Source organism: Podarcis melisellensis (assembly GCF_964234715.1).
Source record: "Podarcis melisellensis genome assembly, chromosome: 2".
Taxonomy (NCBI): domain Eukaryota; kingdom Metazoa; phylum Chordata; class Lepidosauria; order Squamata; family Lacertidae; genus Podarcis; species Podarcis melisellensis.
This window is the reverse complement of record NC_138529.1, coordinates 116,063,327-116,083,464: the sequence shown is the minus strand read 5'-3', so window position 1 is coordinate 116,083,464 and position 20,138 is coordinate 116,063,327. Positions and strand designations below refer to the sequence as shown.

Genomic DNA, 20,138 nt, shown 5'->3' with positions numbered 1-20,138 from the left:
CCTTTACAGAAGCAAATCATCCCACTCTGATGGGATGCTATGAGTCTTGCACATGACTGTGGCCTGATGGGAAGTCTTGCTCCTAAGCTTCGCTTCTGTACATAATGCTGCACAAACCATTCTAATACTAAGACATTCACTCACCACCTTAGAATGTTCAGTTCACACTGAGTTCAGGAAAACATTGTCCTTTGACCTGTTCCTATATGCATAGTTGATCACATCTACGGAACGTGCTTGTTATGCTCTTTTAAGTCTCCTATATCAATCATTAGTAATTGTTTTAAGTCTTACTATATTAATCATTGGTTATAATTTAATTAGGAGGTTTTCATGCCTGTCTAGTTCTGTGCTCCCTTTCCCAGTCTTTAATCTATTGGTGATTAATGCAACCTTTGCTTTGTACTTGTGTTAACCAATCAGCAATAAGCACATATGTGGCAATGCTGTAATAATCAATAAAAGAGGCTCCTTGAGACTTGCTCAGGAGATGCCTCCCAGATGACACTCGCTACCTATCTGCCGTTATTTCAACCCAACACCACTCCATCTCACCTATGTGCATCTGTTCATGTTCGGCAAGCTGGGATCTCCGGCTAAAGCTTTCTGTGCATTCCGAGCACTGATACGGCTTCTTTCCCGTGTGAGCCGCCTTGTGTGTGATCAGGGACTTTTTCCAGCTGAAGCTTTTCCCGCACTCGGAGCACTTGTAGGGCTTCTCTCCCGTGTGGGTCCTCTTGTGCACGAGGAGGGCGACTTTCTGGTTGAAGCTCTTCCCGCAGTCGAAGCAGGTGTACGGCTTCTCTCCCGTGTGGATGATCTCGTGGCGCGCCAGGTGGTCCTTCTTGTGGAAGCACTTCCCGCACGCGGCGCAGGCGTACGGCTTCTCCCCCGTGTGGATCCGCATGTGGTTGATCAGGCCGACTTTCCAGTTGAAGCCCTTCCCGCACTCGGAGCACTGGTAGGGCTTCTCTCCCGTGTGGGTCCTCTGGTGCGTCATGAGGCGGTCTTTCTTGTAGAAGCTTTTCCCGCACTCGGCGCACTCGTACGGCTTCTCCCCCGTGTGAGTCCGCATGTGCGCGGTGAAGTTGGCTTTCACGCTGTAGCTCTTCCCGCACTCGGAGCACTCGTGGGGCTTCTCCCCCGTGTGGGTCCTCTGGTGCGCGAGGAGAGAGGATTTCACGTGGAAGCATTTCCCGCACTCGGGGCATTCGTACGGCTTCTCCCCCGTGTGGATTCTCTTGTGCTGAATGAGGATCCATTTGCCGCTGAAACTTTTCCCGCACTCGGAGCAGACATATGGCTTCTCCCCAGTGTGGGTTCTCATGTGTACGTTAAGAGCAGACGACCAGCTGAAGCTTTTGCCACAGATAGTACAATCATGTACGTTCTGCTCCCCTGTATGTTTCCTCATGTGCATGATCAGGGACCGTTTCCAATGGAAACTTTGGCCACAGTCAGAGCATATGTGCGATCGCTCCCCAGTGTGGGTTTTCTCATGTCTTAAAAGGTAAGAGGAGCACGAGAACCCTTTCCCACAGTGTGAACACTGATACGGTCTCTCTCCGGTGTGAGTCCGCTTATGCACATCAAGGTACGATTTCAGGATGAAGGATTTCCCGCAATCGGAACATCCATACGGCTTCTCTCCCGTGTGGGTTCTCCGGTGTGTAATAAGGCCCGAAATCTGCTTGAAGCTTTTGTCGCACTCGGAGCACTCGTACGGCTTCTCTCCCGTGTGAGTCCTCTTATGCGTGACGAGGGTTGCGCCGTGGTTGAAGCTCTTCCCGCACACAGAGCACATGTACGGCTTCTCTCCGGTGTGGATTCTCCGGTGTGTGATAAGGTAATCTTTGCGGCCAAAGCTCTTCCCGCACTCGGGGCATTCGTAGGATTTCAAGACGGGTCCCACCGAATGGGACTTCTTGTGTCTCCGGAACGATGCTGCGTATCGGAAGCACTTTCCGCACTCGGAACACTGGTACGGCTTCTCCGCCGTGTGGCTCTGCTTATGTATGTTGAGGGTCCCTTTCTCGCGGAAGCTCTTCCCGCAGTCGGAGCACTGGTATGGCTTCTCTTCGGAATGGGTCCTCATGTGCACGTTGAGGGCAGATTTCACAGTGAAGTTCTTCCCACAGTCGGAGCATTCGTAGGGTTTCTCCCCCGTGTGGATTCTCCTGTGCACGGCAAGGTGCGGCTTCCGATTGAAGCTCTTCCCACAGTCCGGGCACTTGTACAGCTTCTCTCCCGTGTGGATTCTCTCGTGCAGAATAAGGGACCCTCTGCGATAGAAGCTCTTCCCGCACTCGGAGCACGTATACGGTCTCTCCCCTGTGTGGATCCTCTTGTGCTGGACAACGTACGCTTGTTCCCGAAAGCTCTTCCCGCAGTCCGAGCACTGATACGGTTTCTCTTCCGTGTGGCTTGTCTCGTGGCCGAGAAGCTCGGGGCGGGAAGAGAAACCCTGGCCACACTGGGAGCAACTGTACGGCTTCTCTCCAGCGTGACCCCTCTGGTGTATAACCAGCTGAGACCGCTTATGGAAACTTTCCTCGCAGGAGAGGCATTTATACGGATTCTCTTTCGCTGGTACCTCCTTCAGATGCTCTGTGTGCTGCAGGATTCCAGGTGTCCCTTCAATCTTAAGATCCTGGTGAGATTTCCCGCTGACTGTCCCCGAAGTTTCTTCTCCTCCTCGCTCGGCTGTTTCCAGCTGACTCTCCTCTTCATTCCCTGGCACTTGATCATTGCCTGCTAGAACAAAATGAGAAGGAGAGAGAAGAGTGTCACAAATGGGTCCTGCAATAAAACATTACAGTGTGGAGTGTTCCTCTGGTCGGCCAGCCATACCCCCTCCTACGAGACTCCATTCCGTTGCCTCTCCCATCTGATTTTCTGGGTCCCCCGGTCCCCAACCCCAACCCCAATCCTCATTGGGCTTTTTGGAAGTGTGGACTCTACCTTAGGGATTTTTTGTATTTCTGAAAGCCTTGAGATTTCACCCAGCCCACTGATAGCTTCTCATCGTGTGTGTGTATGTACGTGCGTGTAATGTGGTGTTGTGCTTGGATAATGGAACATAAAACTATGAAAATAGCCTGCTAGCTCAGACCGAAGACTCATCTGGCCCATCAGGCTGTTCTCACACGGCGGCTGGTCTTTGGGAAACCCCCAAGAAACTTAAGAAAATCTGCACCTTTTTTTTAGAATCTCCCTCCCTCTCCTGTACACGAGAGGAAATTGTTTTTTGAAGCCCATCTTAAAAGAGACATTCTGCCTTCTGGCACAAGGGGAAACGCTTCTAACACACATATGTGCTTCAGCTAAAAAGGATGCATTTGACTTCAATGTCAAATTGCTTCTACCCACAAACAAATTTAAAGTCAAATTGATTAAATTATGATACCAGCAATAGTATGTTTATGCCACTTGTCCTATTTAGATGCCGCCCTAGAGTGAAATTGTGTTCCGGAGCAGTTTACACAATTAAAATGTGGGGAGTGCAATAAAAATCACGTAAACTGAAAAGCAAATTTCTGGAGGATCAAGATGAAACAGTTGCCAAGCCAGTATGATGTGGCAGTATGCGAAGACCAGGGTTCAAATCCCTACTCAGACATAAAGCTCATTGGGTGACCTTGGGCCAGTCGCTGCCTCTCAGCCTTACCCACCTCAAAGGGTTGTTGTGGGGATCAAATGAGGAGGGGGAGAGCCACATACGCCTTAGGGGAAAAGGTGCTTAAGGGGGCTGAATACAGGCTTTGTCCCAAATGTTTGATGTTTTTATTATGTTTTAAGATATGCTGTAAGCTGCCCAGAGTGGCTGGGGGAAACCAGCCAGTTGAGTGGGGTATAATAATAATAATAATAATAATAATAATAATAATAATAATAATAATATAGTGGTACTTTAGAATCATAGAGTTGGAAGAGACCACAAGGGCCATCGAGTCCAACCCCCTGCCAAGCAGGAAACACCATCAGAGCACTCCTGACATATGGTTGTCATGTTCAGTTTCTGTTAATTCTTTTAATAAATCCTGTAAATAGTTATTCTGAGTCTAGCTGACTAGTCATTTCCACCTCAACTAGCTTCTTCGCTGTGCAGGAAAACTCTGCTACGTTTGGGCTAAAGCCATTAGAGCTATGCCTGACACTTCAAAGTTCCATGATGTCAAGCCTCTGCTTAAAGACCTCCAAAGAAGGAGACTCCACCACACTCCTTGGCAGCAAATTCCACTGTCAAACAGCTCTTACTGTCAGGAAGTTCTTCCTAATGTTTAGGTGGAATCTTCTTTCTTGTAGTTTAGATCCATTGCTCTGTGTCCGCTTCTCTGGAGCAGCAGAAAACAACCTTTCTCCCTCCTCTATGTGACATCCTTTTATATATTTGAACATGGCTATCATATCACCCCTTAACCTCCTCTTCTCCAGGCTAAACATGCCCAGCTCCCTTAGCCGTTCCTCATAAGGCATCGTTTCCAGGCCTTTGACCATTTTGGTTGCCCTCCTCTGGACACGTTCCAGTTTGTCAGTGTCCTTCTTGAACTGTGGTGCCCAGAACTGGACACAGTACTCCAGGTGAGGTCTGACCAGAGCAGAATACAGTGGCACTATTACTTCCCTTGATCTAGATGCTATACTCCTATTGATGCAGCCCAGAATTGCATTGGCTTTTTTAGCTGCCGTGTCACACTGTTGGCTCATGTCAAGTTTGTGGTCAACCAAGACTCCTAGATCCTTTTCACATGTACTGCTCTCAAGCCAGGTGTCACCCATCTTGTATTTGTGCCTCTCATTTTCTTTTCCCCAAGTGCAATACTTTACATTTCTCCCTGTTAAAATTCATCTTGTTTGTTTTGGCCCAGTTCTCTAATCTGTCAACCTTTGTTGTCAAACTTAATCTGTTCCGGGAGTCCATTCGACTCCCAAAACACTTTGAAAACCAAGGCGTTGAATGTTTGGCTTCCAAAAAACGTTTGCAAACCGGAACACTCATTTCCAGGTTTGTGGCGTTCGGGAGCCGATTTATTCAGGAGCCAAGCCATTCGAGTTCTAAGGTACCAATGTAATAATAATAGTAATAATAATAATACATCATCATCATTATTACTATTATTATTGACGTATCACAACCCTAAAAGAACAACTGCTAAAGTGAATAGCTACTCAAGGAAATTATAAACAACCACATAGGCCCATTGAGACACCTGAAAGTCAAAGGCAAGTATTATTTTGATATATTGCAGTTATTTTCATTGCTATATTTCTGTAACTCTTCTCAGACCATTTGATGACAAGCAGGGTATAAATACAAATTAAAATTGTATTTTTATTGTTCCAAAGAGATGGACAGATTTATATAAAGCTATGGTTTCCCCAGTAGTGATGCACAGAATTGAGAGCTTGACCATAAAGAAAGCTGATCGCTGAAGAATTGATGCTTTTGAATTCTGGTGCTGGAGGAGACTCTTGAGAGTCCCATGGATTGCAAGAAGATCAAACCTATCCATTCTTAAGGAAATCAGCCCTGAGTGCTCACTGGAAGGACAGATCCTGAAGCTGAGGCTCCAATACTTGGGCCACCTCATGAGAAGAGAGGACTCCCTGGAAAAGACCCTGATGTTGGGAAAGATGGAGGGCACAAGGAGAAGGGGACAACAGAGGACGAGATGGTTGGACAATGTTCTTGAAGCTACCAGCATGAGTTTGACCAAACTGCGAGAGGCAGTAGAAGACAAGAGTGCCTGGCGTGCTCTGCTCCAGGGGGTCACGAAGAGTCGGACACGACTAAACAACAACAACACGGCCCTCCAGATGTTGCTGAATTTTCTGCTCCCATCATCCCTGACCAGTGGTCATCAGGTTAGAAGTGAGGAAATCAAATGGAATGTACCACGTCAGACGACAGGGGGAGGAAGGCCACTTCTGAGCGCTCCACTTCCAGAAAAGGGAAGGGGAAAGGGGGAAAAGACCACATAAATGAAGTGGCAGATGTTAAAAAACAAGAGGGGTTGGGGTGCAGAACTCAAAGTTGATAATAAAAAAAGCTGTGAGCCCAGGGGCTCTAAGGCACTTGTTCTGTGGCTCATCCAAGCCTGTTGAACTGTGTGTTTGTGTGTCTGTCCTGGAGGTTCTGAGTTCCGAAAGAGAAGGAAGCTGCGTCTGTGAGAAGATGAAGCCCATCTGTCAGAAAGCCACTGCTTACAGCCTCTTCTTCTTCAACCACCTCTTCTTTGTCCTGGGGGCCATGCTGATGGGCTCCGGACTATGGCTCTTGTTCGACAAGAGAAACTTCATCACCATCCTGCAGATCTCGACGTCCACCATGAACATCGTGCCTTACACCCTGATCGGCGTCGGGGCCGTCACCATGGTGATGGGGTTTCTGGGCTGCGTGGGGGCCTTCAGCGGGAGCCGCTGTTTCTTGGGGCTGTACTTCCTCGGCCTGCTCCTGCTCCTGGCGGCCCAGGCCACCACCTTCTTGCTCATCTACCACCGTGCGAAGGCCATGAAGGAAAAAACGCCCACCTTTGTCCTCCACCTCATCCGGTACTACGACCTGAGGCACGAAACCAACAGGTCCGCCATGCTGGCCTGGGACTATTTCCAATCCAAGATGTCTTGCTGCGGATGGATCGGGCCGGAAAACTGGAAGCTGAACCTCTTCCTCCAGGACAGAAATTACACACTCTACCCTTGCTCCTGCGGCGTCAACGCCACCAGCTTGGAGGCAGCGAAAGGCTTCTGCCCTCTGGCTGCTCCGTCGTCCGACGCCTTCGACAGCTGGCCGGTGAGGAAGACGGGCTGCGTGGTCTCCGCCCGTAAATGGTTTCAAGAGAACAACGAAGTCATCACGGGGGTCTGCGCAGCCGTCTCTCTCACCGAGGTGTTGGGAATGGTGCTGTCCGTTTGCCTCTGCAAGAGCAAAGCACTCTGAGGAGAATTCACCGGAAGTGGCCAAGGGGCAAAGGCCACTTTTGATGCCGACACAGACTCGGGCAAATCTCTTCCATATTTTATTTTTAGTCCACTTCTGGGCCTGTCTTGACAAGTCTCTGAACGCGCCTCCTCTGCAGCTCTCTGTTACCATAGCTATGTGTAAATAAACCTTGTGTCTTACCCAATTTGGGGTAATTTGGGGGACTTTCGGCTACTGGGAGTGCTCTCTCTCTCCCTTTCACTGTCAAACAAGAGAACCCTTACTCTAATTCGCCTCCCTTGCCTTCGCTTCCTCAGATCTACTGAACCTTTTTGCGGCAAATGTTTGCAATATTTCACTACTTTGGTAAAAAAAAGATTAAAAAAGTAAAATACTTATTTTTGCTTAGCACTCAGTCTTTCGGACACCAATCAGACGAATGCTAGGAACAGCATTTTACATCATTGTGACTTACCCTGGGACCTCAGGATGAAGAGCGGGGTAGCAAAAATAACTAAGTGAGTAGAAATAAGAGACTACCTGCCAGTTTCTTCTTCCCCTTCTCAGGTGCCTCAGATCCCTGTCGCCTCTTTGTTCTTCCCAGACCCCTGGAGTTCTCCTCCATCTCTGTGCCCTCGCTTCCTTCGCAAGGTGCCCCACACAGCTCCCCTTCATCGTCGCTCTGCCACCCATCGCTCACCGGCACAACTATAAGGATGAAAGAGGAGGGCGGAAATGGAGCCTGAAAACTGCTGTGGAGAAATGGGGGTACAAGGGATACAGCCAAACACACACCATTTCTGATTAACGTTGAAGTTGCTTTGTGATTGTAAGAGGCTCTGGAATGGGTATCTGCTCAGAAAATCAACCCTAAACCCAGCCACTTTGGGTGGCTCCCAACAGAATATTAAAAACACAATAAAACATCAAACACTAAAAAGAATGAAAATGAACCTAATTATATTTAAAATAATACTAATAAATAGGCAATGGTCTGACCTGATTTAATCTGATAAAGTTAGATTAAATCAAATAAACAAGGAATATTCCGTGTTATGTTGGAGGGAATGCCAGGAAACAGGGAATTCACTTGTGGTGGGGTAAGCAAAAATAAGTACAATTTTTCTGCCAAAGGGTGTTTAAGGAGATAACAGAAATCACTGTGTTAAAGCCGACCAAAAATCCAGAGGTAACATCATTATCAATTTACGATGGGGTGGAAGGGCTTGCTCACACATTTATTGACAGCCGCACAAATTATGATAGCTAGGAAGTGGACGGGGCAAGAAGAATATAAAATGGAAGAATGGTATAAAGTGTGGGATATAGATATTAACGATAAATTAACACGTGCCATTAAGGTAAGACGGGGAATACGCAGGAGAAATGATTTTGAAGAGATACGGAGGGTGTTTGTAGAATTTGTATTGTTAAAACGGAAAGGGGCCAAACCATCGCAGGAGGTGCTGAAATTTTGGGAGGTTGGATGGTTACAATAGAATGGTCTTGGGGGTGCGGTGCACATTTTTATTCTCATTTATTTATGATTATGACTTTGTCAAAATAAAATAACGGGGGCGGGGGAATAAAAATAAATAAATAAGCAAAGGTCAAATAAATCACGCTCAGCGCACTTCTGAGAATTCCTCTCTTGGTTAGTCCCTGCTTTCCTTCCATGAGGTAAAATATGAGTGCTGATCTTACATTCTTAATCCCTTCGAAACCCTGGCAGGCTCAGGCCTAGAGACAAAGCCCAGGTCTAAGCGCCGCTACCTTTGCTCAGGGCAGTATGACAGACAGCGGCTCCAGATCCGTTCTCGAGAGAGATTGCTTCTATTAAACAAACTCCATATTTCATGAGTACCCACTTTCAGCAGCCTCAGTCACGGAGGAAACTTCCTCCTGAGACACTACTTCTTCAGATGCAGGGACTTCGGCTTGAATGATCTCTGCCTGGTTGTTGTCGCTCGCAGGCTCATCTTCTGGAAGATTAAGACAGAGACGGGAGAAATGAATTCTAAGGAAGAAGGGAAAAACTCTCTCTTTCTCTCAAGAAATCACCTAAGAAACCAACGGGCAAAGAGTGCCATATATGGTTTGCTTCAGGGCTTTCTTTTTTCAGCCGGAACTTTCCGGAACTCAGTTCCGGCACCTCTCAGGTGGCCGCCATTGCCGTTACAGCGGAACCTTGGTTTTCGAACGTAATCCGTTCCGGATGACCGTTTGACTTCTGAAATGTTCAAAAACTGAGGATCAATGGGCAGTCGGCAAAATCAAATGAAAAAAAATAGAAAAACATGCAGCGGAAGCCATTTGACTTCTGAGGCGCGTTCAAAAACAGAAGCAATTGCTTCTGGATTTTCGGTGTTCAGGTTCCGAATCGTTTGGGCTTCCGAGCTGCGCAAAAAACGAGGTTCAAGAGAACAAAGGAGGTGTTCATGGTGTTCTAGAAAAATAGCACTGGTTCGCTTCCATAGGTGGCTACGGTGTCCTAAAAACACCTCCATTTTAGATTCTGTCTGCACTGTTTTAGTTAGGAGTCCACTGGCACATCTAGTTTAGAAGTGTCCACACTGACTGGCAGCAGCTGCCCAGAATTACAGACTGGGGTCTCTCCCAGCCGTACCTGGAGACACTGTGGGGGAGGTTGAAACTGGGATTTCCTGCATGCTCTACCACTGTGCTATGGCCGCTCCCTTTATAGATAAAGTAATAGCCCAGTCCTCCTACTTCTAAACAAACAGAGAAGCCTTTTTGTGACAGGCTGGGGTTAAGAATTGCCCCTCACACAGGACTAGAATCTTGTGACAGCAGCCCTCAGAATATCAGGCAGGCGATGGAGGAGGGGAAGAGGAGGCGAGAGAAAAGACATGTCATAGGAACAAGAGGGGGGAACCTTTGGCCCTGCAGAACTACAACTCCCATCAGCCTTTGCAAGCAATGTCAATGTACAGTGGTGCCTTGCAAGACGAAATTAATTCGTTCCGCAAGTCTTTTCGTCTTGCGAGTTTTTCGTCTTGCGAAGCACGGTTTCCCATAGGAATGCATTGAAAATCAATCAATGCGTTCCTATGGAAACCGCCTTCAGACCAGGTCCGGGGACAGTCTGTCCCCCGACCTCTTCTGAAGGCCGGCGGGGGGCGAAAGTCTTTGCTCCCCCTCCCCGCCTGCCTTCCCGGGACAGGGGAGACTTTAAAATGCTGCCGCCTGCCAGCATTTTAAAATCGCCCCGGGACAGCGGAGGAATTCTCTGCTGTCCCGGGGCGATTTATAAGCCCCCGCGAAGGCAGGCAGGGGGGACAAAGACTTTTGCCCCCCACCAGCCTTCAGAAGAGGTCCTGGACCTCTTCTGAAGGCCGGCGGGGGGCAAAAGTCTTTGCTCCCCCCTGCCTGCCTTCCCGGGAGAGCGGAGAAACGCAGCGCGTTTCTCCGCTGTCCCGGATGGCTTTTGAAGGCAGGCGGGGGGAGCAAAGACCTCTTCTGAAGGACCTCTTCTGAAGGCGGGCGGGGGGCAAAAGTCTTTGCTCCCCCCCACCTGCCTTCAAAAGCCATCCGGGATAGCGGGAAGCGCTTCCCTGCTTTCCCGGACTGCTTTTAAAATGCTGGCGGTGGGGAGCAAAGCCTTTCGGCCCCCGCCGGCCTTCCTGGACCTCTTCTGAAGGCCGGAGGGGGGGGGAAGGCTTTGCTCCCCACCGCCAGCATTTAAAAGAGGTCCCTGGAGATTTCTCTATGGGCTTTCTTCTTGCAAAGCAAGCCCATAGGGAAATTCGTTTTGCGAAGCGCCTCCAAAACGGAAAAACCCTTTCGTCTAGCGGGTTTTCCGTCTTGCGAGGCGTTCGTCTTGCGGGGCACCACTGTATGGCGGGAGTCCAGCAACAGCTGGAGGGCTAGATTTCCCCCCTTCACCCGCCACAAGAGAAGCACAAAGAATTGTTACCCAGCAAAGCACAACTTCCATCTCCTTTCCTGGTGGGCCTCCTGACCCGCAGCGAACGCCGCACCTCCGAGGGAGCCTTCTCAGACTCGGGGAGATTGGCCGCCATCTCGGCCAGCGGCCTCCGCACCTAAAAACAGGAAAAGGTACTGAGGGGCAAGCTGCTTGCTAGCCTTACCCTCCATGAATTTGCCTAATCCTCTTTTAAAGCCATCACTGCCTCCAGTGGGAGGGAGTTCCACAGGGTAACTGTGCTGTGTGCAAGAGGACTTTATCCACAACCTACCAACATTCAGCTTTGTGGGATGCCTGTGGGTTCTAATATCACGAGAAAGAAAAATGTTTCTTTCTCCGCTCCATGCATAATTTCACAGCATGAAGACAGACAAAAGGAGAGGCGTCTTCACACAGCGCAGTTAGCTACACGTTGCAGGATTCCCAAAAATAGACCAGCGGTCAGAAATCCAATACATTCAGGATTGGCACTGTCCATAAGAAATCCAGTTGCAGCAGACTTCACTTAAACTTAAAAGAACATAAAATAAGACTAAAACCTTAAACACTATCTATATACCAAATACCACACCAGGAGGAAAAGAGATAGAAAGAGAAAGCGTGAGACCCAGGCTCCTTCTGGCCTTATTATTACAGTCAGCATGACCTTGACAGAAAGAGATAACAGGTCCGATTTAAGCCAGCTGTACTCAGCTTCTCTGAAGAAACCAGTACACATATCACCCACACAAGAGGTTCCCTGTTGCAGCTCTGCCTGAGTCTATGCTCAACACTCAGCTTCTTTCACTTAGAGATGGCCGCTCTCATTGGAACTCTATGATATCAGTTTGTGCAACCAGTCTCAGTGGCCTGGATCCGCCATAGGGGAAATGAACTCACCTCTTCCCCTTGCCCTCTCTTCAGGAAATCCTCGGCAAGGGTCACGGCACTATCACAGTTTGCTGGTTGCTCTTCCTTGACGTAGTCCTGCATCTCCCAGGGAAGACTGGCCAGGAACTGCTCCAGGATGACCAGCTCCAGAATCTGTAGTTTGGTGTGCTTCCCGGGCTTCAGCCATTGGTGGCAGAGGTCCCAGAGCCGGTCGCAAAGCTCTCGGGGCCCTTGGACCTCCTCGTAGCGGAACTGGCGGAAACGTTGGCGATGGGCGTCCGAGTTGTCGACGGGCTCCTCTGAGATGTTCTGCCATGTCCTCTCCCTGCATTCCCTCCAAGGCCTGGGCTGGAGGAAGCGAGGGCCTTTTCCTGCCGTGGCGTCAGTCGGGCCGTGCTCCCGCACAGATGCCAAGCGAAGATCCCGGGCTAACAGTTTTTTAAGGACAAGAGGTGAATACCAGGATGGGGGCATTTGATGGTCAATTCACTTGGCTCAATAGCAAACTATAAATTATGCTGCTCAATAATAAAATATTTTTATTTTCTCGGGATGTAATCCATTGGCGCTGTGGGTTAAATCACAGAGCCTAGGACTTGCCAATCAGAAGACTGGCGGTTCGAATCCCCGTGACGGGGTGAGCTCCCGTTGCTCAGTCCCAGCTCCTGTCCACCTAGCAGTTCTAAAGCACATCAAAGTGCAAGTAGATAAATACCGTACTTTTCGCACCATAGGACGCGCTTTTTCCGTCTTAAAAACTAAGGGGAAAAGTCTGTGCGTCCTATGGAGCGAATGCAGGGGGGAGGCAGGCAGGAAAAGCCCCCAAGAGCCCCACACAAGCTTCACGCGGCTCTTGCGGGCTTTTCCCCAGGAGGGAGAAGGGAGAGACACCGCCAGTCAGTCCCTTCTCCCTCCTCTAGAAAAGGCTTGCGCAACCTCTGCAGCCGGGGGGAAGCTGCGCAAGGCTAAAGAGGAAGCCGGGGCAGCGAGCGCGATCCATCCCGTTTGCTGCCCTGGTTTCCTCTTTAGCCTTGCGCGCCCCTCCAGCCGGGCGGGGGAGGCTGCGCAAGGCTAAAGAGGAAGCCGGGCAGCGAGCGCGATCCATCCCGTTCGCTGCCCTGGTTTCCTCTTTAGCCTTGCACGCCCCTCCAGCCGGGCGGGGGAGGCTGCGCAAGGCTAAAGAGGAAGCCGGGCAGCGAGCGCGATCCATCCCGTTCGCTGCCCTGGTTTCCTCTTTAGCCTTGCACGCCCCTCCAGCCGGGCGGGGGAGGCTGCGCAAGGCTAAAGAGGAAGCCGGGCAGCGAGCGCGATCCATCCCATTCGCTGCCCTGGCTTCCTCTTTAGCCTTGCGCGCCTCTCCGTGATCCACCAGAGGTAGATCTTAACCCTTGCCTCACCTAGGAGCTTCTCTGGGCAGAAATTCCCTCAGCTTAAGTGGGGTGGGGGAAGTGTGGCAGGTAGGGGTGTACCTACCTAGACACTGAAGCCAGTGTCTCTCTGATGAAAATTGGGAGTGGGCATTGTGTGAAGTGGCTTGGATCTCCTGCCGCAGAACTATAGGACTGTATAGAGTTGGGGGGGCCACCCGAGGGTCATCTAGCCCAGCCCCCTCACAATGTAGGAATCACAGCTAAAGAACGCCAGGCAGATGGTCCCCCAACCGCTTCTTAAAAGCCTCCAGTGGTGGAGACCCCCAACACCTTCTGAGGTCATAGAATTGCAGGGTTGGAAGGGAACCCCAGGAGTCATCTAGTCCAGCCCTGGTGGACAGTGGGCACGATCCATCCCGTGGCGCAAGGCTAAAGATGCTGCGCAAGGCTAAAGAGGAAGCCAAGGCAGCGATGGATCGCGCTTGCTGCCTTGTCTTCTTCTTTAGCCGCGCTGGAGAGGTTTAGCTCCTGGCTGGAGAGGCTGCGCGGCTATGGATCCCGCTCGCTGTCTTGGCTTCTTTGCTCTTTGGGGCTGGGGGGGTGGAACCCGGGCCTCCCCCGCAGCCCAGAGAAGCTCTGGGAGAAGCAGACAGGCTGCGCGCAGCCTGTCCATTGCTCTTTGGGGCTGGGGGGGGGGATAAATTTTTTTCCTTGATTTCCCCCTCTTAAAACTAGGTGCGTCCTGTGGTCCGGTGCGTCCAATAGAGCGAAAAATACGGTAGGTACTGCTCCAGCGGGAAGATAAACGGCGTTTCTGTGCACTGATCTGGTTCGCCAGAAGCGGCTCAGTCATGCTGGCCACATGACCTGGAAGCTGTACGCCGGCTCTCTCAGCCAATAAAGCGAGATGAGTGCCGCAATTCCAGAGTCGGTCACGACTGGGCCTAATGGTCAGGGGTCCCTTTACCTTTACTAATCCATTGGAGCAGTCAAATACAATATTCATTGTTTTCCTAGAGTGAACACAGGCGGGGGGGTGTTACTTCAGCCAGCATAACTTCCTGTTCCACTGGTCTGTAGTGTTCTCCCCCTGCATGTGAACAGGGAGATGGGCATGACCCTGGCTGACCCCATAAAAGAGCCGAGTCACGCAGCCATCGTCCTCTTGCTGCCAGCCTGCTCTCTTTCTTCTCTTGATGCTGTTCTCTTGATGTATTTTGCTGTCTGCTGGCTCTCGGCCAGCAGCACATGGGCTCAATCCCCATATGGGATAAACTCACACTTTGTTATGTAACTACTAGCTAAAGCCTGCCTTCAGGGATCATACTGTGAACTGAATGCGAGTAAAGTTCTTGTTACTGTTAAGGAAAGAAGAAGAAGTGTTTGGATTTGATATCCCGCTTTATCACTACCCAAAGGAGTCTCAAAGCGGCTAACATTCTCCTTTCCCTTCCTCCCCCACAACAAACACTCTGTGAGGTGAGCGGGGCTGAGAGACTTCAGAGAAGTGTGACTGGCCCAGGGTCACCCAGCAGCTGCATGTGGAGGAGCGGGGAAGCGAACCCGGTTCTCCAGATTACAAGACTACCGCTCTTAACCACTACACCACACTGACTCTCTTGTGTCTTTATTCTTTAAAGAGGTATAAAAGGGGACACCAGGATTAATCCATCTGGGCAAGCCAGATTGGATTGCTTAACTAAAGGGATTGAAATGAATCTGCAAACTTGCTTCCTGCTGAATTGAGGGGAATCTGCTCTGCTACATGACTCACTAGCGTGAGTGATAATATTTAATCACTGTATCCTCTCCTATTATCCTTAACATTCCCACAATTTATCTGCAGGTCTCAGGGTGGTTCACAAGATAAAACCACAAGATAAAGTCACAAAATACATAATCCAATAACACACACACCCCAAACACATTTTAAAAGGGCGTCAGTCAAAGGCCTGGCTAAAGAGGAACATTTTTGCCAGGTGCCTAAAGAGATATAATAAAGGCCCCAGCCAAACCTCCCTGGGAAGAGCATTCCACAGACTCATAGGCTCGGTCTCTTTTTACAGAAAGCTGTATTCCAGCAGCGCCTTTTGTGAAGTTTAGTTGCTGACCTACCTGGACTGGCTGGGAGAGAGTAGGAGTGCTCCAGCCCCACAACATCGCTCCCAGGGGAAGGCACTTCTGCATCGCTCTCCTTGGTTTTCAGCTGACGGCTTGGTGGAGGATCACGGCGGACGTGGGGCCGCCTCTTTTTACCGCCCTGTGTGAAAATGAAACTTTGAACAGTGGCCAACCATTGGTCTATGGTATAATAATAATAATAAATTTATACCCTGTCCATCTGGCTGGGTTTCCCCAGCCACACTGGGCAGCTCCCAACAGAATATTAAAAACAAGATAAAACATCAAATATTAAAAACTTCCCTAAACAGGACTGCCTTCAGATGTCTTCTAAAAGTCAAATAGTTGTTTATTTCCTTGACATCTGATGGGAGAGCATTCCACAGGGCGGGCGCCATTACCTAAAAGGTCTTCTTTACCTAAAAGGCCTGGTTCCATTACCTAAAAGGCCTGGTTCCCTCTGTAACCTCACATCTCGCAGGGAGGGAACCACCAGAAGGCCCTCGGAGCTGGACCTCAGAGTCCGGGCAGAATGATGGGGGTGGAGACGCTCCTTCAGGTATACAGGACCAAGGCCCTTTAGCGCTTTAAAGGTGAGCACCAACACTTTGAATTGTGCTCGGAAACGTACTGGGAGCCAATGTAGGTCTTTCAAGACCGGTGTTATGTGGTCTCGGCGGCCACACCCAGTCACCAGTCTAGCTGCCGCATTCTGGATTAATTGTAGTTTCCGGGTCACCTTTAAAGGTAGCCCCACGTAGAGCACATTGCAGTAGTCCAAGCAGGAGGTAACCAAGCGGGAGGTAACTAGAGCATGCACACAATCACACTCCCTAATTGTGATCCCAGCAAGTGGTATTCAGAGGCATCCCACCTCCAGCTATGGAAGTCAGTTAGTCTACACGCTGGGTCTAAGGTGCTCCCACGAGATCTCACAAGAGCATCCCAGGGCATCTGGAGTCAGAGCGCAGAGAGCACCTTGCTCCCCAGGGAAGACAAAGAGGCAAATATTCTTCTCTCTAAGGAGGAAAGGGTTCCTGCGTGGTGAGGCTGCTCTTGCCAGCGACTCCAGGTGCAACAAAAAGCAAAATATGCTATTTTCAGAGGCTCTGAGTTCCTTGGGGCAGTGAGGCCCTTTCAGCAAGCCAGCCACAGGAAAACCGGTATACTTGCGAAGGGACGGCTTCAAGGGTTTGAGTACACACATTTCTGCATATACGTAGAACACTCTGAGCCAGACCCCCACGTAAGGCACAATCGTACTGTATAGCAAAGGCGTCCGTCCACGAGATTGATGGGAGGACGGTGAGATTTACCTTCTTCAGCCGCTCGGGTATGTTAAACATTGTCGGAATCGCTTCAGGCTTTAAGTACCGCCTCCCGGAAGCCACGTTCTCAAGGTAGTCCGTCTCGCAAAAATGTTCCGAGCAGATCACATGGTGCCGCGTGGGAGTGAAGTTCTTGCGGCGGATGTTCCAAACCCACTTTTTCAACAGATCTTTTTTCCCCAGAGGAAACCTATGTGATATACAGTCATACCCCGGGTTACAGCCACTTCAGGTTGTGTTTTTTCGGGTTACGGACCGCCAAAACCCGGAAGTACCAAAATGGGTTACTTCTGGGTTTCAGCGGTCGCGCATGCACAGAAGCGCTAAATCGAGCTTTGCGCATGCGCAGAAGCGCTGAATCGCAACCCGTGCGTGCACAGACATGGGTTGCGAACACTTTGGGTTACGAACACACATCCCGCAAGGATCACGTTCGCAACCCGAGCATCCACTGTGTGTATGTGTGTGTGTGTGTATACACACACACACACACACACACATATACACACACACACACACACACACACACACCGTATTTTTTGCACCATAACACTCACTTTTTTCCTCCTACAAAGTTTGGGGAAATGTCTGTGCGTGTTATGGAGGGAATGCCTACGGGTGGCATGCCTACGGATTTTCCTCCTCTAAAAACTATGTGCGTGTTATGGTCGGGTGTGTGTTATAGAGCGAAAAATGTGTGTGTGTGTGTGTGTTTGTATATACATATACCGTATTTTTTGCACCATAACACTCACTTCTTTCCTCCTAGAAAGTAAGGGGAAATGTCTGTTCGTGTTATGTAGGAAATGCATATATATATATATATATATATATATATATATATATATATATGCTTTCGTAGATTTTCACGGGTACAGGAATGCAGGTTTTGGTGTCCTCGGGTGTCTTCCCGTGTAAAAGTTGGGGTGTCTAGGCGACGTAAGCCGAAAGCACCAGCCTGAAGATGACGAGTGAGACCTCGTCGAAACGTCGCCTAGAAGCCGAAAGCACCAGCCTGAAGATGACGAGTGAGACCTCGTCGAAACGTCGCCTAGACACCCCAACTTTTACACGGGAAGACACCCGAGGACACCAAAACCTGCATATATATATATATATATATATATATATATATATATATTCATGTTCCATTTCATACAATGTGTTCATAGGCAGCAGAGGCACAAAGCACAAATGGATTAAAAGTCCCAAACTCCTCTCCTCACAGATACCCAGAAACTGTGCTCATAACTATGAAACAAACACACACGGCTATAATTAGATAGAGAGATAGAATCAGAGAGATGGAAGGGACCGCAGGATCATATTCTAGACCAACCCCCTGCCATGCAGGAATACGCAACTGGCCCACATGAGGACTGAACCTGCAACCTTGGTGTTATTAGCACCACGCTCTAACCAACTGAGCTATTCCGGCAAGTACTGCCTGACCTTTAGTCAGACCCTTGGTCCATCTAGTTTAGCACATTCTCCCTCACAGAGCTACAATCTCCAGAGGGGTTTGACAGCCAATCCTTCTCCCCAGGGAACTCTGGCAATTATAGTTCTGTGAGGAGCATAGGGGGTTCTCCTAAGAACTCTCCGCACCCTTAACAAACTACAGCTCCCAGAATTCTTTGGGAGAAACCATGACTGTGTTGAAGGAGGTTTACTCTCGCCCAGGAAAAATGTAAGTGCTGATTGCTTGCAGCTGGTTTTAAGTGCAAGACTGCTGATTGCTTATACCTGGCCAAATCTGAATGGCAACTGCTGAATCAGCAACTGGCCAGAATGTGATTGTCCTGCCTATATAAGAGGAACTAGACCAGCAAATTCTATCTGCTGCACAATATCTCTGCTGTATGACACCTACCTGCTTGCTGCTGCTGGGCTATGAGCTGTGCTTGGAGCTAAACATGAACCTGCAACCTGGACCTGTACTTTGCTGTGAGTTTCGCTGTGCAGGCCTGGTGGCAATTTTCCATCTAAAGGAGTACCCCTGCTAGTGTTCTAGCAGGAGACTCTGCAAACATGTGTAACTGTGTATGCTCAAGCCTGCCAGTAAATGAAGCCGCTGACTGAAGTTTGCCATCTATTTTTCCCTTTCACTGGTGCAAAGTGAACTTGCTCAGGCCTCTCACATTTGGAGCTGTTTCCTGACCGTGCCCAAGTGCTCCAACAGACTGTTTAGAGTGGAATTATTATTATTATTATTATTATTATTATTATTATTATTATTATTATTATTTTATTTCTACCCCGCCCTCCCCGGCCAGAGCCAGTCTCAGGGTGGCTAACACCAGTAAAATTACAATAAAAACATATTGGGGGGGGGGCAATTTAAAATACAGGTTAAAATGCAATTTAAAATGCAGCATCATTTTAATAATAGCCCATAGATCAAAACCATAGGAGAGTGAAACATAAGGGTCAGACTGAGTCTAAACCAAAGGCCAGGTGGAACAGCTCTGTCTTGCAGGCCCTGCAGAAAGATGTCAAGTCCCAAGTGACAGAGCGTTCCACCAAGTCGGGGCCAGTACTGAAAAGGCCCTCGCCCTAGGGCCAATCTAACCACGTTGCGACTTGGGACCTCCAAAGTGTTGTCATTTGTGAACCTTAAGGTCCTCCGCGGGGCATACCAGAAGCGGTCCCATAGGTACTTGGGTCCTAGGTATGATATTGCTTTAAAGTTATAATGCAGATGGTGCCACAGATGTTGATGTTGATGGAGAGGGACAGAGGAGCAAGGAAGCAGGAACACTGGCTGGCTTCTAAGAAAAGATACCTCTCCGTGCAACGCCAGCATCAACGTGTTGATTACAGATTTAGTTTGGGGATGGAGAACTACCAGTTTGTGGGCTTAATCCAGCCCTCCAAGTCTCTGAAGGTGGTCCCCAGCACTCTTCCTATGCCCTGGTTCTCTCCTGAAGTGCAATTGATGAGCAGCAGAACATCACCAGGGCCGGTGGAGGGGTACCACAGAGTGGAGATGGCAGCTCAGCAATGGGGGAAAATGAGCTTGCAGTCAAAGCTGTATGCAGACAGTGCCATTTCAGGCTGCAGGTCGGGTGCTCACATAATTTCAATGCTCACATGATAGAAGTTTCCCGCTTTAGTTAATAATATATATATGTATTTAAAGATTCCTTGCTTAGTACATCAGGAGGAAGCCATAATTATAAACTATCCTCTTTGATAAAAATTGTTAGAAGGGCCTGCCAGATCAGACCAGTGAAGCTGCCACATCACTCACTGCACATCCTCCATTATTTGCTAGTTTCTATGTGCAGGGAATGTACCAAGTATGGAGAAAATTCAGTTCAACCCTAAAAGCACCTTACCTGTGAAATGAGATATTGTTGCCCAGCAAAAATTTGTTGTTGCAGTTTATTGCACAACATGATTTCACCATGATGGCAGAGATGTAGCCGCTGGCCGAAAACTGTAAGGGATAACGGTAGAGAGTAGTTAACAGTATGGAACAAAGTTTACAAGAGGAATCTGAAAGACTGTCTCCTTCCCTTACATACTTTCTCAGGGGTTAAGATCAGCAGAGGGGGGTGTCTTGGTAGTTCCGC

The 20,138-nt window shown here is 49.1% G+C and overlaps 1 protein-coding gene and 1 pseudogene across 3 annotated transcripts in view; one reads left to right on the top strand and one right to left on the bottom strand.

Annotated features, from left to right (window-relative positions):
* LOC309364349 (uncharacterized protein) overlaps nucleotides 1-20,138 on the bottom strand; it is a 29,740-nt gene that overhangs the window by 6,377 nt on the left and 3,225 nt on the right. The window contains exons 2-9 of one of the 2 annotated variants that reach the window (XM_081901403.1): nucleotides 19,902-20,002; nucleotides 16,549-16,750; nucleotides 15,227-15,371; nucleotides 11,751-12,169; nucleotides 10,860-10,986; nucleotides 8,791-8,904; nucleotides 7,463-7,630; nucleotides 556-2,754 (exon numbers count right to left, since the gene is read on the bottom strand). In XM_081901403.1, coding sequence (XP_081757529.1) covers nucleotides 556-2,754; nucleotides 7,463-7,630; nucleotides 8,791-8,904; nucleotides 10,860-10,986; nucleotides 11,751-12,169; nucleotides 15,227-15,371; nucleotides 16,549-16,750; nucleotides 19,902-19,972 — 3,445 coding nt within the window. In that variant the 5' untranslated portion in view covers nucleotides 19,973-20,002. The remainder of the gene's footprint in view (nucleotides 1-555; nucleotides 2,755-7,462; nucleotides 7,631-8,790; nucleotides 8,905-10,859; nucleotides 10,987-11,750; nucleotides 12,170-15,226; nucleotides 15,372-16,548; nucleotides 16,751-19,901; nucleotides 20,003-20,138) is intronic. The other variant, XM_081901404.1, reaches the window with a different exon arrangement.
* On the top strand, nucleotides 5,900-7,320 carry LOC309365117 (CD82 antigen pseudogene; annotated as a pseudogene). Its single transcript has one exon. The product of its transcript is annotated as a CD82 antigen pseudogene (transcript).